The sequence below is a fragment of the Thermobia domestica genome, chromosome 8 (assembly GCF_964235325.1).
Source record: "Thermobia domestica chromosome 8, izTheDome1.hap1.1, whole genome shotgun sequence".
Taxonomy (NCBI): Eukaryota; Metazoa; Arthropoda; class Insecta; order Zygentoma; family Lepismatidae; genus Thermobia; species Thermobia domestica.
The window spans coordinates 191694490-191712167 of record NC_137461.1 but is presented as its reverse complement, the minus strand read 5'-3'; the positions used below and the strand labels follow the sequence as shown (position 1 = coordinate 191712167).

The following is a 17678-nucleotide window of genomic DNA, read 5'->3' as shown; positions in this document are numbered from 1 at the left end:
AAGTCTTGAATTTATTAGGGAGGTAGGAAGATGTATTTCTTCGTTACCAGAGAAGTTTGCTCCACATCTTTTCTAATACAGCGCATAGTTGTTTTTAAACAACGTGGCAACGTCCCGTCGGTTCTTGGAATTTTACCACCTGGAAAGGAACTGGATAAGGTGTTTGTACTCTAATAACAGGTTATATACATATATATTACTCTCTAGACAATAGTTTTTCTTTTAGATCATCCCCAAGCAATATTAAATCCGTTCTGATGATTTCCTCTTGTGTAGATAGGGAAATGAAATATTTATTTGTACATTTCTTTAAATTTTTTATATTTTGACGATTATATGTATTCTCTAAATCAGTGCAATTCTGACGATTTTAAAAAAAAATCTTAATACAACTATTTCCGATTCCAAATTAGTTATTTTTATTTTACAGGTATATATAAATATTAATATTTCTTTGGCAATCATCTTCATCCTTCTTCACACACCATTATGGAATCACTGTTGCCAAATCACATCCCATGAGCAAAACTTGTGTAAAAATTTTTTGTACAAATAGAAAATGAACTTTTTAATGTTATAAATAGTTATTACCGTGAAGTTTTCTATTATATTAAAACTCAGAACTCGCCCGGGCTGACTCTCCCAGACTTCGCGCTCTCATACCATATTGGCAAATAGTTTCAAGTTTTCCAAAATAAGTAATAAACAATGTAATAACAAAATAGTGAACGTTTGCGGTAACGGACTTCACAACCGTAACACCAAAAATTATACAAAGACTACAAATTACATTTAGACTAATTAAACAGTGACCAGTGTCTATATCGAACAAACGCTACAATGGATGGATACTAAACATTAACTTAGTATGGGCAAAAATAAATAAATAAAGTTTTGCTACGGCTAGCCTCACATTTTGCACTCGGAACCCATATAAGAGAGTCCTTTGGACAAGTAACTTCAATATGAACATTAGGGTGGGCCGAAGAAAATAATTTTTCTTTGTTTAAAACGCTATACTGCGGAAAACTTGCCGCTATGGTAGATGAATGAAATTCAAAATTTTTTTTTTTGTTTGTTTTTTGTTTACGTCTAGCGGTAGCGCAACGACCCTAAACTTTGAGAAAATATATGATTTTCATAACTTTTCCAATACATGGAGAACATTCAAATAACTTCTATAACAAGTAGCTATAGGCATATTTCAATAGAGAAAATTGCAGGGAAGATAAATAAATGGAAAAGGAATACATTTTACAATTTATTAGTAGCGTATTACACTTACAAAAACACATAAAAAAAGACAAATTTCCATTGTAACAAACATTCTTTTCTGATTGTTTAAAACTTTAGTTTGTAATGAAATAGTCTTTTACTTGTCTTTATTTTTCTTTGATAGTTTGAAAAATGATTTGCTTGGAAAACTTGGCATTGAAGATCTTGACAAAAGTGTAGTTCTTATAAAACCATCCTTGGAATTGGAACTGCCGACTTTTTGTGACGCCTCAGTTACCAGCTTCACACATTGTTCCAATGCTTGGGTGTGACATGGAAATTTGTCAAAGTTCCACTTAGCCACTGTTTCACTTGATTGGACCTTAGACCAAATCTCTTGATCGGTATCTCCGCGCAAAGGCGGTGCTGAAAGTGTAACAGTGTTCCAGTGAATCATTTCGATGCAGTCTGTGGCTAAGAAATTGATCTTTGGTAGTCGGAACCTCCTTATTGACTTCCTCTTAGAAGTTAAGTTTCTAGCCTTTATAATTCTTCTGAATTCTAACTCTCTTATATGATCCCTTGTATCTACTATCATACTAAAAAGCAAGTTTTCCGGATGGGCAAAAAATGTGTTTCTCTCAAGTACAGGGTCAGTGACTTTTAGCAAGTTTTCTGGCAGGAATCTTGACGATTCTATTACTTCAAATACATGTTTTGGTCCATCTGTGAAGTACTTACTTTTTTTGATATTAAACCATACTGGCATATAAAACTTTAGGATAAAATAAACTAAGTTCTTGTGTTCAACTGTTGGGTTTATGATATTTAAATACTCCTACAATCGCAGAACTCTGTTCGCCGTTGTTAATCATCTTGAATGGAAAAGTGGCCAGGTTCATGAACAGCTAAATCTTGAGGACAGTTTCCTGATTTTATAGTGAAGGTTATGTCCAGCAGGTACTGTTGATCTTTGCTTAACATTTTTCGGTCAATTTCTGGAATCTCACACTCTACAATGTCAAAATTTGCCACTGGTAATTTCTCACATTTACTGAGCTGTGTGCCAATCGGACCAGTAAATAATTTTGGCAAAGTTGTTTCACCATCTAAATGTAAAAACAAATGCTGGAATGGCAATTCATTAAAGTGTAAGAGAGACACACCCCACTGTAGTGGCCTTTTAATTTGTTTTTCAATTTGGCAAATAACAACTGTATTGACAACACCCACCCTGTATTGACAACTGTGCCATCATATCCAATTACGTCGAGTTCATGAAATGAAAATCCAGCCGATTTCAAAAATCAATCAAATAAGAAAGAATGCTATATGCAATGTTTTGAGCAAACCCAGAAGAAGGTAACGAACACAGAATTAGGTTCTTGTAAAACTGAGTAATGCTCCTCTTTTATAGTTCTGTGCAGTCGCCCCTTGTCAGTCTGAAAGCTCAGATAATGCGCTAATAGACAGTGTGATTGGGGATGTTAGAACTGACAAGTTGCGTCCAGGATTTTATAAACACTGAATTCGGTAGAGCGTAAAGTACAGGATCTGACCTGAGTTGCATATAAATAAAATCAAACATATACAAAAGAAACAGATTGTGATGTTGAAGGGGTTGAAAGGGATGAGAAGGGAGTAACTTTTAGCACTGGTTAATCTACTTGCACTTACTTGTAAATCTTGGTGTTGCCTTCTCGATGATTCTCCCAGTGGATTGATGTCCGTCCATCCTTCTCTCTGGCCAGCTGGGCGTCCAGGTAGTCGTGTGTTAAGAGTGTGCGAAACCCAGGCAGGAAAACCAACGTTGCGAACACAGTAAATCTAATCAAAGTCGAAATAGCTCTTTAACGGATTATTCATCGCAACTGATAGCTACAACGTTTACTAAGGAAAAGTGCTCTCTAAGTCGGAGCAAGGTGAACTTCTTTGTAAACTCGGAATCGTGGTTCGTGCTCCTACATGTTGACTCGTCTCTCATACGATCCGGACTACCTCTTCTAAAAGCCTCTCAAAGGTTTTTGTTCGATGTCCCTTCCGAGTTAATATCCTGGGTCGTTGACTATTTCTTCAGTTTCGATGAAAAGTGCGTGCTCATAGATTAACCAAATGTGAGGTGATGATAGGAATGCTGACAGGGAAACAATCTGTCGATTTTATTGATTGAGAAATTACATGTATAAGAAAGAAATGACAGACAGCAAGAAAACTTCCTAGTAGGAAAAGCAAATGAACTTAGAAAAAAAATCGAAAAGTGATTCAACATTAAATGAACGATTATGCTTTTCACTGTAATGAATTTTGAAATAAAATGTCCCAAAGTCCGAAATAAAATGTTTCGTTATGTGTCCAAATACACATATCTTCACCCCCCCCCCTGAAATCAAAGTCCCGAATGAAAACATTTCGGAGACAAAATATTCACTCTTTAGTTTTTATATTAAAAAAAAAAAAAAAAGAGCATTTTTGTAGTTCTATTCAATCTTCATAACAAAAGTCACAGCAGCAAATATAGTCTGGAAAGAAATCATATGGTGAGAAATGATGAGTACAACATAAATTTTCACAACACTAACACAGTTGATAGCAGAATAGTCAAGGCCAAATGATATAAACACTGCAACGTCGATTTGTAAACACAGCATTACTAAGCATAAGATGTAGATCTGGAAATCACAGGTACAATGTCCTTACACATCACATAACTGGAAAGTTCATTCAGTACAAGTAGATCATAGGAGTAGGGTAGACAGGTTTATTATAGTAACATCACAAAAAGTACTGTTTATTATAGTAGGGCATACAGTCAATGACTGCCTAAAACACGAAAGATATGAGATTAGGGAAAATAATTGGATAAAATAATGGAATGAATAAAAATCGACGAAAAATCAGGGGGGGGGGGATTGCGAAAGTAATAACTAAACCGTAATCCATACGTATATTTTTATATATAGTAAATAAAAACTCCAATACCAATAAAGTTTTAACTCTATAATCAAAATAATTATTACGCGATAGAAGAAAAATTAATCTAGCTACCCATAGAAAGAACAGATAAAACAACACAAAAGAATGTTGATTTCAGGTTTTAGGAAAAAAGAATTGTGGAGAATTTAGTTCCACAATGACCGACGTATTGGCAGAGTTATAGCCCTCTGTACTGGCTATTAAAACCTTAATGAAATCAACATGACAGACTATCATCAAACACATTCCTAAATCCCTAACTAAAATATGCGATAAAAGAGAAAAAAATATCTTCTTTCTTCTTGCATGAAATTGAAAGTACGTGTACCCACAGCAAAATGTGGAATCAAGTCCATTACGTTGATTACTACGTTGCCCAAATTATCTAAATACAGAACTACATATCATATAAAGCACAAATCTTCGTCATACATAAATCCCAAGTCATCTTCATGATGAAATATGCAAGTTCACTATATACACTGCAGACAATGAAAAATTTATCATTCAAAAAATCACTAAAATCACACAAGAGGATATGACAGTGTATATTTCTTTCAAAAGAATACATTGACTGAGTATGTTTTCAATAACTAATAACAAATCGTAGGATCAAATCAAAATAATCCAGGAAAAGAAAACTTCATTCTTCTTTACATCCACATTTGGGTCATAAAATTCATCCTGAAAAATGCAAAAAATCGTAGGAATTCCTTCTTCATTACTATCATAACATAGAGAATATACAAATATCAATTCACAGTTGCGTCTGTCTCCCTTGTTTTCTTCTGCTAAGCATAGTGTATCAATTAGATGTCGATTTGGCGCCAAAATACTAACTATTCAGGTTATAAGTTGTTGATAAGATAACCAGGATAAAGAGACGTGTTCTACAAAGTTAACCAACAGTTCAAAGTGACTGAAAAAACAATGATGTCTATATGAGTACTACTTTTTCTCGTTTTCTTCGTTGTAATTGTTATTGCCGGCAAGACTTAGAAACACAAACAATCCAAAACAAATTCCATAATGACACGGCCAGTGTCAAAACGAAATTCGTCACCAACTTCACAGATGTTCCTAATTCATCAAATCTTCCTTTCAGAACCGTCTTTTCTCTCTCTCTCTCTCTCTCTCTTTTTTTTTTTTTTTTTTTTTTTTTTAAAAAAAAACACTTCATTGCAGAGAAACAGCTTCCGTTTCTTTTCTTTCTTCCAAGGGAAAATACACAGGTAAAAGACGCTGATAGAGATCCCAATTCTCCTTGTCGAAAATACACAATACGATACGGTCTACGTTGCCCAAATTATCTAAAAATTTTCGTGTATTTAACAATGCAATCCTCGCAACAGGTTCTTTAGGAAAATGAAATGCACCGGCAGCGATGCAGGGAAAAACCCACAGTTGAAAACTGATTTTTCAACACAAAATCAAAACAATTGTTATAACAATTCTCCAAAGTCTTCTTCGCATCTCTGGGACCAGTGGCGGCGGTTGGACGTTAAAAGTGAGGGGGCAAGACATGATCTGAATATTTGTATATAAATGTTAGTTTTCCTGGTTGTTTCTAACATTTTGTTTGACGAAAGATTGTATAACTAATAGGATACTATATTTTCAGTTAAAATACCGTATATCGTATATAATAGTTTATTAAGTAAATTGAGAAGAACAACGCAAGTAGATACTAGCCCTTTGTACTCTTAAACAACGAAAGTGTAAGAAGAGATTTGATTCCTTGCTCATGAACATCTTAAAATTCTGTCTGGAAAATTGTGTGATCAGATTATTTAATAAATTTGCAAAACAAATAAATAGAAAGGATAATATTAATCATAGTAATGAATAATGATGCTTGTTTTGCAAAAGTTATATTGAAACTGAGGATTAATGAAAAACTTAATATTTAATTCCACACATGCTATTAAATGTATGTTATTACTCTTAGAAAATGAAAGACAGTAAATACTACAAGCATATGCTACGACATTTAAAGAAATATTTGCTTTTGCAACTTCTTGAAATATGTTCGTTGCCATTAGGTGCAGATTTCACTTTCTTGGAACACATCAAAACACAACAATACTTACAATCCACACTTCAGTTATACAAAATAAACTTAAAACCTAGAATTATGTTCAATTTACTAAATTTTATTGTATATACACTCGTACATCCTTAAACACAACACTTCACTCGTATATTACACTACAAAACAATGGAAAAGGTATAAGTTGTTTCTTATCACGCTCTTTTTAATCGATATTCCTTACTTTAGAAAGAAGAAAAGACATTTTAGGAACTGTCAATTTTTGTGCAATTAAAGAATAACTTGTGAAATAGGCCCTACTTTTTTGCATAATGTTCTTTCGATTAGTTTCAAAGCGGCTCACTAACATATCGAGCCCTTGTAAGAAGAAATGAAAGTATGCTGAAATTGTGCTCCAATAGGTTATTTTTTGGGGCTATTTTCTGTGGCGATTAAAACGCAATTACTGTAGCTTTCTTTACTCCACGGGAAGACAACCAATACGTATTCACGCAACAGCAAATATTATATGGCAGCATTTTTTCCTATTAATCAGTAACACATACAACATCGTTACATTTCCAAATGAAACTATATACATTAATTGGTTACTTAAAAAAAGTGCGGGGACAACTGCCCCCCCTTTGCCCCCCTAATCGCCGCCCATGTCTGGGACCACACGTCAACAATATATGTTCAGTGGGGAGATTATAGCCTGGAGCAATCTTCACTTGTCCTGGTTTCAAAGAATGTATTTTCTCACAATCTTTACGAAATTCTTCTCCTGCAGCTTCTTGAATACTTCTATCTGCTCCTCCTAATGGAATAAGTAATTCATTCGTGAGGCTGACAACAGTGTCAGCTTTAATCATAGCGATATCTCCACGAAAAACACTAATTTTCTTGTTAATTGCAGAATTAGCATCAAACTTCGGTTTCAAGCCGGAACAATTCTTTCCTGTTTCAGCCCAAGTGGGTAATTGGTTGGCAATCACAACCTCACGAAATTTCACAGATGGAATATCTTCTTTTTCTATCATGTTCACCGCAGGATTAAAAACAATTTCAGAATGTTCTTTATCTTTCTCTCTCTTCTGTTTCCCTTCCTGTACTTCGGCACGGCAGGCATTCGTAGTAGCATTCTCCACTACGTCTTGAATATCCAAGTTAACGTCATCTTCTCCCTCTTCCTCGTTTTCCTTCTGCTGTTTCTCGTAGTATTTCTTCAATCTTTGTACTGCAATCGAATCAACCTTAAATCTTCCTCGCGCAGTCTTGAACTTAACAAAATAGGAATTTGGGTGGTCAATATCCTGAATGATTCCTGGACCAAAATAACGTCCACTAAAAGCTCTGGTGGATCCTTTCTTCATGGTACTGTTTAAAATCCACACCTTGTCTCGGACTTTAAAATTGGGTTTCGAATGACATTTGTCATAAAATTTCGTTGTCGTCTTATGTCTCTGGAACCATTTATCATGGGCTTTGTCTCGTATTTCTCCAAGTTGCCGTAAACGTTCAGCATTGTCCTGAAATTGACAGGGTGTGTCTAAAATTGCTTCGTGTAGCATTCTACATCTGAATCCATGCAAAAGTTCAAAAGGGCTGTATCCAGAGGATAAATTGACAGTTAAATTGTGTGCCAATACAACAGATGGCAGCAGTTCGACCCATTTTCCATGATCCTTAATACACAACGCAGATTTCAGTTTCTGTTCAATGTTTCGGATAGCTATCTCAGCAGTCCCGTTAGCCTAATGAGCTTGAACATTTACAAATCGAATCTTAACTCCAATCATTCACACAATTCCTTGAATAAGTTACTAGTAAAGCATGGACCTTTGTCTGTGACTATTTCTTTAAAAATACCGTATTTCAAAATTACGTTTTCATAAAGAAAACTACTTACAGAAGACGCTGTTATATATGCTAGTGAACCACAAATAGTATAACGAGTAGCAGCATCGACAACAACAATCAAATATTTGTCTCAAAATATTACTCGGGGAGTACACCCCTCCGATATCTATGAAAAGGCGATAGAAAGGCAGCACTTGGGGATACGTTTGCAACGTACCATAAGCAGAACCAGGTTTGTTTTTGTTTGTCTGACAAATTAAACATTCCTTGCATTTCTGATAGATGTATTGTTTCATATTAGGGAAATACACAGATTTCACTAAAAGGTCATATGTCTTAGAAAAACCTCCGTGACTTGAACCAATGGCAGAAGTATGAACCGCATCAAAAACTTTATAGCGCAAAGAAACAGGTACAGCAACTAAAAATTTCATACCACTATATGTTGTTTTCTATACAAAATGCCTTCTTTAACCTTGAAATAAAATGCTTGTCTTTCAATTTTCGGATTTTTCTTTTCCTTGTTTTCTAACCAATCAAAAATATCCTTATAAAACGGATCCTTCATTTGTTCATCTCTGAGAGAAGACTCGTCACTGAGCATATTATTACACTCAGTAACAGCGGAAGTAAATACTCGAGGATCTTTCTAATTCTGTTGCTCGTCAGAAATGTCCCTGGGGGCACGGGAAAAACGCGAAAGAGCATAAGCCTCTACGTTAGACAACCCGGATACATGTGTCACAGTAAAGTTATATTGTTCAATAAAACTAAGCCACCTTGCAAATTTACCTACATTTTTTGTCTATTTCAGAAACAAGCTCTTACAATCTGTTTTCAAGAAATAGTGACGTCCTAGTAAAAAATAACGAAAGGATCGAAACTGCTTTGAGTTTACTTTCTCAATCACGAGTGGCATCCTTCCTTCCTCAAAATATAGACCTTGAAGTGGGTTATGCTTATCTTTATTCTGCATTTGGAGTTCTGAGCGGCTAACACTTTTTTATCTTGTAAGTTTATTTTTGTCAATAACATGGATGTGGTCATAATCAGTTACAACATCAAAATCTTGCAACACACTTGAAGTGATAGCTGCCGTTGCTCTATCTGATTCTCAAAAATGCTCACTAGTCAGAGCAGTGCTTTTCAACTTAATGCGCATCTGTCATGGTGACTTACTTTCAGGCTTAAGTTCTCCGAAATCTCCATCGTTGCTATCTTCTATCTCTTCAGACGAATCACTGCCTACCTCTTTTGACAGGAGAGTTTCTGTATTTGTATATTTTGAACAAGATGGCTGTGATAATAAACTAACATTGGATTGAGTTCTTTTATGTTCAACCAACTTCCTTTCATGTCTTTGGGTAATATCTTTTGTTTCCTTTACGTCCACAGGCCCAATTTTACCTATGCCAAACTTTCTTTGGGAGTACAAGAATTTTAGTTGAATGATAGGTATCTTTCTTGAGTTTTCACAGTTAAGATAACAAAAACAGGGCATTCACAGACCTCACTATCTGTGACCTTTTGGCAATTGCAGTCTAATGTTATTTTGCACTTACATGCACGGAGATCAAGCAGTAACAAAGATGTTCTTTTGAAATCAAACTCAGATTTAACTTGTCGTGCCACAATATTCGAAACTTGAGAAAAACTAACTGACCTGTTGTTTGTTTTCACTGCTAAGTTGCAATGTTCATGGAAAAAACACTTAAGAACGTCTTCATAAGTTGTAAGCTTATTCAATGATAACTCTTTGGGTTGCCAAATAACGGACAGTTAAACTTTCTGCGAGCAATCTTCTTGGAAACAGCCATGACACAGTGGTTTATATAATCAACAGGGGTGTAGCCAGCAGGTTTGTGTAGGGGGGGCCCGTCGTTTTTGAGGGGGGGCCAGCTACAATGTACAAAGCCAAAAAAAATGTGTTGCTGCTAGTGTTTTTGAGGCCTGAAAGAAAGGAAAATTTTGGTTTCCTTCTGGAAGACTAAAAACACTATTTTAGCTTCTTTTTCTTCTTCTTCTTTATTATTATTATTATTATTATTATTATTATTATTATTATTATTATTATCCATAAATTATATTCAAGATACTTTTTATTATGCTTAATCAAGAACTACTGCCCGGGACCAAACGCTATACTTTTGTGCATAACTATAAAGGTAACCAAGAAAGTTCTGTCCCTTTTCGTGGAGGTCTGTGTTCAATTGGAACTCACACTGTGAGTTGAATGCTAGTGGAGATAAGGCGAACGTCAGTTGTTGGTGTGGGTATATCCAACATACTACCTGGTTGTGGCAATTCAGATACACCGTGAACTTGCGTAAAGACAGAGGGAACGTGGGACATCTACAGAGCGTCATAAGAGCATGTATGCTGAACGAGTTCAAATGGAGATCAAACGCCGCTGTAGCGGGACAGAAGATATGCCAGGCCTTTGATGAGGGTGTCATGAAGACGCGGACATTGCCGCGATGGTTTAACAAGTTTAAGAACGATGACGAACACCCGAAAACACCACGTGCCAGAAGACTAACACATGTACAAAGAGGAACTGGGACTACAATTCAGTATGTGGTGAAACCATTAGGCAGCACATCCATCAACTTGTGAAGCACTACAAGTTGGGTCGATGGGTCTTTCATATTTTGACTGCGGGCCAGAAGGCAACGCGGCAGTCGCCTGTGTTTATTTACTGTTTCGGAGCCATTTCTGGACAGGGCGTTGACATGTGATAAAAAGTGTGTCCTATACGAAGCTCCACGGCGCTGTCATCATTGGTTAGCATCCCATGAACCGATTTCAAAACAGCAGAAACCAGCACTGTACCAGAAGAAGGTGTATTTGGTGCATCGTGCATCGGGAACTGCTACCAGCTGGTCAGAGTATCAATGCAACTGTGTACTGTCAGCAGTTGAGCTGTGCTCAACAAAAACTCAAAACTCTGGAGCCATCACTTCTGAATTGCAAATGGGTCCTCGTTTACGGGACAACGCTAAGTCCCACGTGGGTAGGATGACTCAGGACACCATTTTCCGCCTTGGATGGGAAACAATATTGCAACCACTATATTCCCCGGGTATTGCACCGTTCGATTATCACCTGCTCCGTTCTTTGGACAATCACCTTAGAGGACGCCAGTTCAAATCCCTAGTAAAAGTCCAAAATGCACCTGATACTTTCTTCGTTTCACGGCCCACCAAGTTCTACCGCGATGGATTGCATGGCCTTCCAGAACGTTTTCAGAAGGTCGTCGATGCTGATGGGGACTATTTTTGATCTTACAGGTTAGGTGACATATTGATGTTGGAAGGTGGTGGATGAAAAAGCAACAAAACTTTTCTTGGTTACCTTTATATTTTAATTTAAGACCTTGTATACAGAACCTATCTACATAAGATTGATTTTCTTTGAAATTTCACTTAATTTCTTTGTTTTCCTCACAAAAATATTTATTTATTATTCGTGACTAAAACAAAACATACGGTAATTATTTTATTACACTGAGTAAAAATAAAAGAGAGTGAATGAAATCCAAATTGAATAAAAGCATTGTTTCTCACCAAATTTTCCATCCTCTGTCTCTTTTAAAACACTTGTTAAAGCATATACTGTACTTACAAATCAGTTTAGTATCTTTGTTTTATGGCTGTATTTGTAGTACCCTGTTAAAACGTTTGTCTTCAACCTGTCAAATATAAATCGCAGTAAATTGTGTAATCTGCTGTCACAAAAAAGTATCCTATTTTTCGATCGGTATAAGGAAGAGATATTATACTATTTTTCGATCGGTATGGAAAAACAATATTTCTCCATACTATTTTACCATAAATTATTAATTGTCAATAAACTTTGTTACTTTTAAATGAATGAAGCGAGATAATTTTACTATGATGTTTTAAAAGCTGGTCATTTGGGGGGGCCGGGCCCCGATGGGCCCCCCCTTGGCTACATCCCTGATAATCAATCACCAAACACTTTTAAACAAATACTACAGAAACTCACATGAATAACACAGTCAGTCTCGTTACCGGCAGAAACTCTTGTGTTACGCACGAAGCTCACGAAAGGTGGAACAAGCGCGCACCCGCAGTTCATTGTACGTTTCCACAGTCTACTGCGGTGTGCGGAAGACAGTACAGACACAGAGCGCCCACCAATAAAAGTAGTGACGGAAATGTTACACAATCAGAAAAAACTTTTGGCTTCAATTAGTCATATATTTCCAGATGTCAATTTTTGTATTAAAAAAAGTTTTTATAAGTGCAATACGCTACTAATAAATTGTAAAATGTATTCCTTTTTCATTTATTTATCTTTTCTATAATTTTCTCTATTGAAATACGTATGCCTATAGCTACTTGTTATAGATGTTATTTGAATGTTCTCCATGTATTGGAAAAATTATGAAAATCGTATACATTTTCAAAGTTTAGGGTCGTTGCGCTACCGCCAGACGTAAACAAAACAATATATTTCTGTTGCATTTCATTTATCTATCATAGAGGCAAATTTTCCGCAATATAGCGTTTTAAATAAAGAAAAAATATTTTTTCGGCCTACCCTAATGAACATCAATAAAAATGGATATAAAAATATTAGATATAAATGACACACGAAGGATAATTTACACAGAAATATTTACATATACTTGAACAAGCAGTATCAACACCATTCAATCTTACAAAGAAAGAGAAAGAAAAAAATGCAAGGATGATATCTTTCCTAACCTATCCGTTGAACATCGAAATTCAAACTGAAATGCAATAACGTAATGAAATATAACGTAATAATTGAATTGACATATTGAAGTAATGAATTAGATTATATAAAATATAAAGGTAAATTTTATTCAAGAGAGGGAATAAAAGAAATAAAATGAGCTCGCCTCATGGAAAACTTTATGCATAACGTGTTTTAAGCTCTTATGATCCTCGAAAAAGAATCCTAGCTTATCTATCCGAAATATTGGATATTATTTCAGCTTCAAGGATTACAATCGGGTGAATACTACTTTTATCTTGTAGTATGTATTCCGTACGCCTTATTAAATGTAATTTACTCCTGGAGGCAAGAAACCTCCAGATAATCTTCATTCACGTCGATGTCCTGATTTTCCTCGAAACTGTCGTCTGCGTCTTCGTTACTTGTAGTTTCTGTACCACTGTTTATATCCACTACGAGTCTATCAAGCATAAAAGTGGGATCAGTCCATCTACATCCCACATTTCTTTCTCTTTTCTTATTTATTTTTTAAGTATGTTCAAAATATCTCTTACAGTCCTCTGGACTAATTTTTCTGTATTCTTTCTACCAGCAAAATATGGATGTCAGGTAACTTAAATATTTCAGTTTTTGAAATAATGTGACACTTAACTTCACTCTACATAAGCTCAATCGGAAAGACAAAGAACTTAATGTTCTGCTTCCTTTGCCATGTGGTCTATTCTATGGGAAGCTTTTATATTAGATGCAACTTCGTTTAACATTTATATTGCTTCAAATTTATTTCAGTTTGGATCACATTCAATACCTTAATTTTTTAACCATTCTACAATTTCCCTTTTAGTGCTTGATTTCGTAGGATCTTTTTCATCTTTTACTGAGTGGATGGTAGTATTGTAAATCATAATCACGGAGTTTGGTGGTACATTTTGAAGAAGTTTCTCCTGGAAAAACTGTTCATATTTTGCTTCATCTAACTCTCGTGATAATCATCTATTTTTGTGCCGCGAAAAACGAGATCAGCTAGGAATTAATTCACTTTCTGTCTTGGTATGAGTATCTATTTCTCTCGCCTTTTTCTCCCCTCTCTCACCAGAAGGTGCCGTGATATCTAAGGATAAACTTTCTTTAAAAGCATAGTCAGCTGGTTTGATGTTACTATCATGTCAATAAATCTACCTGCTTCCTTGAATTGCTTAACATTCTTCATATACTTACGTCTCCATGCTATGATGTCTCAATCAATGGGGATCGGTGCTTACGATTAGGATTAGGAATTTCATTTTTAGGTTTTTGACATCTAGGGCCATTTTTAACCCGTCACGTATGAAGGATGACGTCCCTCTGCTATCACACTGTCTAGGAAATTGAGGACGAAGGTAAGCGCCCTGGGACCTTCATGTTAGGTACCATTCCACCATTTACCTGGTGTGAATGAGGAAACTCCAGGAAAAATCTCACTCAGGATAGCTGGCCTGGAAAGGCTTTTACACCTTTCTGATCGACTGTCCCCAACGGAAATCGAACCTGGGATCGGTCGCACCAAAGGCGAGAGGGCTAGCAACTACGCTAGGCGGGGCCCCTCGGCACTTACGGGAGAAATCTGAATTCCATGTCAAGTAGCAGCCGATGTAATATCAGCAGTAATACAGCAGACAGGTCATCATCCTGTGGTACAATATGATGAATTTTCCGTAAAGAGGGAAGCTAATTTTCCATATACATTTTATGAATTTTACGGTGTATTGCTGCTTCAGTGACGTGTCATATTTATCTAGTTTTATCTTTTTACTGTCGCTAGACCTTTTCTTGCATCGAGTAGAAACCTTTTTTCTACACAATGAAATTTTTTCGCATTTTCAATATACTTGTTGTTCCCATTAATGATGTTTCAGAGGTCTTTCGAACTGCTTCTGAAACAGTTTCATACCGCACTTCACTGCCTGACTTAAGAAATATGAGCCAACGTTTAGTAACAGTTCTTCCACTAGTAAAAAGGAGCTTTCATTTCTTTCTTTGCTGCTTATAACATCATGAAGAATCACCAGCCAGCACAACAACAGTTGAGTATTCTCTATATTTGAAACAAAGTTGGATATTTAACCAATAGCACTAACAATAACAATATCAAAACAAGCAAATTAACAACAAACAAACAAAAAATATATGCACATAAAAGTCACTGAATTTCTCACACAGGTCGCAAGATCAATGAACAGACATTGTAATCTCGCCGTTGCAGGACGTAGCAAAAACTAAGCTAATGTTGCCAAACTCACCCTATCGCAAGAAATTTAACAGGGACAGAATGAACTTGTCATTTTCCTATTATTATTCTAATAGTAATTTTTTCCTTCATCATTGCTACTGCAGAAAAAATTACATTTTAAAATATTTTTGGGTACATTGTTATTCGATATACTGCGGGTAAATCTAACAATCTTACTTGTGTCATCCTTCTCAATTTCTCGTCGACTGCAATTAGGGTTGCAAATATTTACATTAATATAATGGACTATACAGACTATAAAGCTATTTAAGTAAAGATACTTTTATAAATAACTACATAAAGTGACCTATCTCATTCATCTCCTACTTGTTTTACACATAGAGGGAATAATTATATTCTAATTAATGCTTTATTGTATGCGTATGTATAATGTAACAAACAACCCGTATCTTCTCTGACAGAAAAGCGGACTATTTACTCTTGGATACGCTGCTTCGACGTATTTTACGTATTTCCGTTTTAGTATGTTCTAAACCTAAGACACAAAATAAGCACTTGAACAGGTCTGTGCAGCGTAAAAATTTACACATCGCCATTGTAACCTTACAAACCACTTCTCAGTTCATTCTTTCTAACTCGCATTGAAAATATTTAACTTTCAATTCGTTTTCTTTATGGAAAACAGTTTTTATTATTAAACGAATTGCTTAATAAAATAAAGCAAGATTTGAAATCAAGTACCGTTATTTCTTTAATTCTCCTTCTTCCGCGTTGAGTTCTGGATTTTTGTACTAATATGAAAAGCTTCGAACACATTCATCTCAATAAATGCAAAAAGTAAGTGTAAAGTTTAACCTGATGAATGTTGTTTGGAGGCAAATATCTTGATAATCCTGAACAGTAGCATTGCTACTCTCAAATTCCCTTACATGTTTCTTTATCCTAGTACTTACATTTTTTTGGGCATTCCAACATATGGATCTTTATACTCAAATTAAATCTCATATACGCCAATTAACAAAATTTAAATATTGAAACTTAGTACAAAAACTCATTACATATATATATATATACACATTGTAGGAATATATATGTTGGGAATAATTACGGGCACAATGAGTTGAATACTTGCACATGCCTCTATATAGAATGTTAGTTGTTAGGATAGACTCTGTGCAAACAAATCACGATGGATAATGAATTATAGGAATCTATTGTATGTTCTTTCTTTGATGGAATCTTCAGTTACGTTAATGTGTAGTTCGAGGCTTAGTTGGATCACGACTGGTAACGGAAACTCTTATGCGGAATATGGAAGTATATGTAAATACTTCATTAGTGATCAGTATATTTAGTATGTTTGGTCGTTGTAAGGTTGCTTAAGTCTAACTTTGAGTTAAGGAACGCACTCTCTTGAATGACTAGCTTTCTCTGATTGTGAGTGCTGCTGAATAATAAATTAGTGGCACAATTACAGTTCATATATTCAATCTGCTAATATTGGCTAGTTAACTTTTAAATACTAATAATGTAATATATATATATATATATATATATATATATATATATATATATATATATATATATATATATATATAGATAGATAGATAGATAGATAGATAGATAGATAGATAGATAGATAGATAGATATAAATGCACCTAGAACAATGTTAGTGGTAACCACTCGATTCATACAAGAGTTGATGTTCTTGCTTTGAGTGGAAAAAGAGCATTTAGTGCATTCTGTTACTCAACTACTGTGTCAAGTACCTCCCAAAATTCTAAGCTTCATTCTTAATTTTGGAATTTGTTCCTACTGAAATCATTTGACCTACTAACTATAACATTTTTTTCCTTAAAAAATATAAAAAAAGACATAGAATATGTGCTAATACCGAAATATGAATGCGTATGCTGTACAGACTTCTAGTATTCTTTAACTTAAATATAAAAGGAAAAGATTTCGCTGAAATATGCCAACTTGCAAATATATACATTTGAATTTACTCATGTATATTTTTGTGTGTATTTCCTTACGTTCTTTGTTACAAACAACATACATTATAAATCAATGAAATTTACAATAACAATAATACCGAGTTTTATTCCCTATTGTTCTGCCCATTCGGCTCAAAGAAACGATAAAAATTAAGATTATCACGAAATGAATGGTAAAATAATAGTAGATAACAAACATGCCTTAAGTAGAATTTGAATCCGACTCAGACAGATCTTGCGATTGTAAACCTAATGTCTTCAACTGTTCTATCATGCCAACCAGCAACCAATGAAGTAAATGGAAATTTTCATAGGGCAATATGACAGAAATTCCTGTTACTACAAGGTTCGTGATGACAACCCATTAATTTTATCTTATGCATTTTGATTCTTTCCAGTGGTAACTAGTAATTCAATTAACTGATAACTGATTGCAAGAAAAAAAATCCTCTATGATATATTTTATACTATGAAGTATTACCTCTAACACAATAAAAATGTGTTTAAATAAAATTAAATAATTAATATTTCAAGCATCGACAATACTTACATTTATGAAGCTATTTGCATCATATGGATGAAATTGTTCGTTGAAAGCGAAGCACTGGATCTTGATCCTTCCCTTCATAGACCTAATAAAGTCAT

General features: G+C 34.9%; 1 protein-coding gene across 3 annotated transcripts in view; it reads right to left on the bottom strand.

Annotated features, from left to right (window-relative positions):
* LOC145693392 (cilia- and flagella-associated protein 300-like) overlaps positions 1-17678 on the bottom strand; it is a 109774-nt gene that overhangs the window by 67360 nt on the left and 24736 nt on the right. For 2 of the 3 annotated variants that reach the window (XM_081769348.1, XM_081769349.1), the window contains exon 2: positions 17584-17665. The exons of the other annotated variant lie outside the window; for it this stretch is intronic. In XM_081769348.1, the coding sequence (XP_081625474.1) occupies positions 17584-17665 (82 nt within the window). The remainder of the gene's footprint in view (positions 1-17583; positions 17666-17678) is intronic. 3 annotated transcript variants of the gene reach the window in all.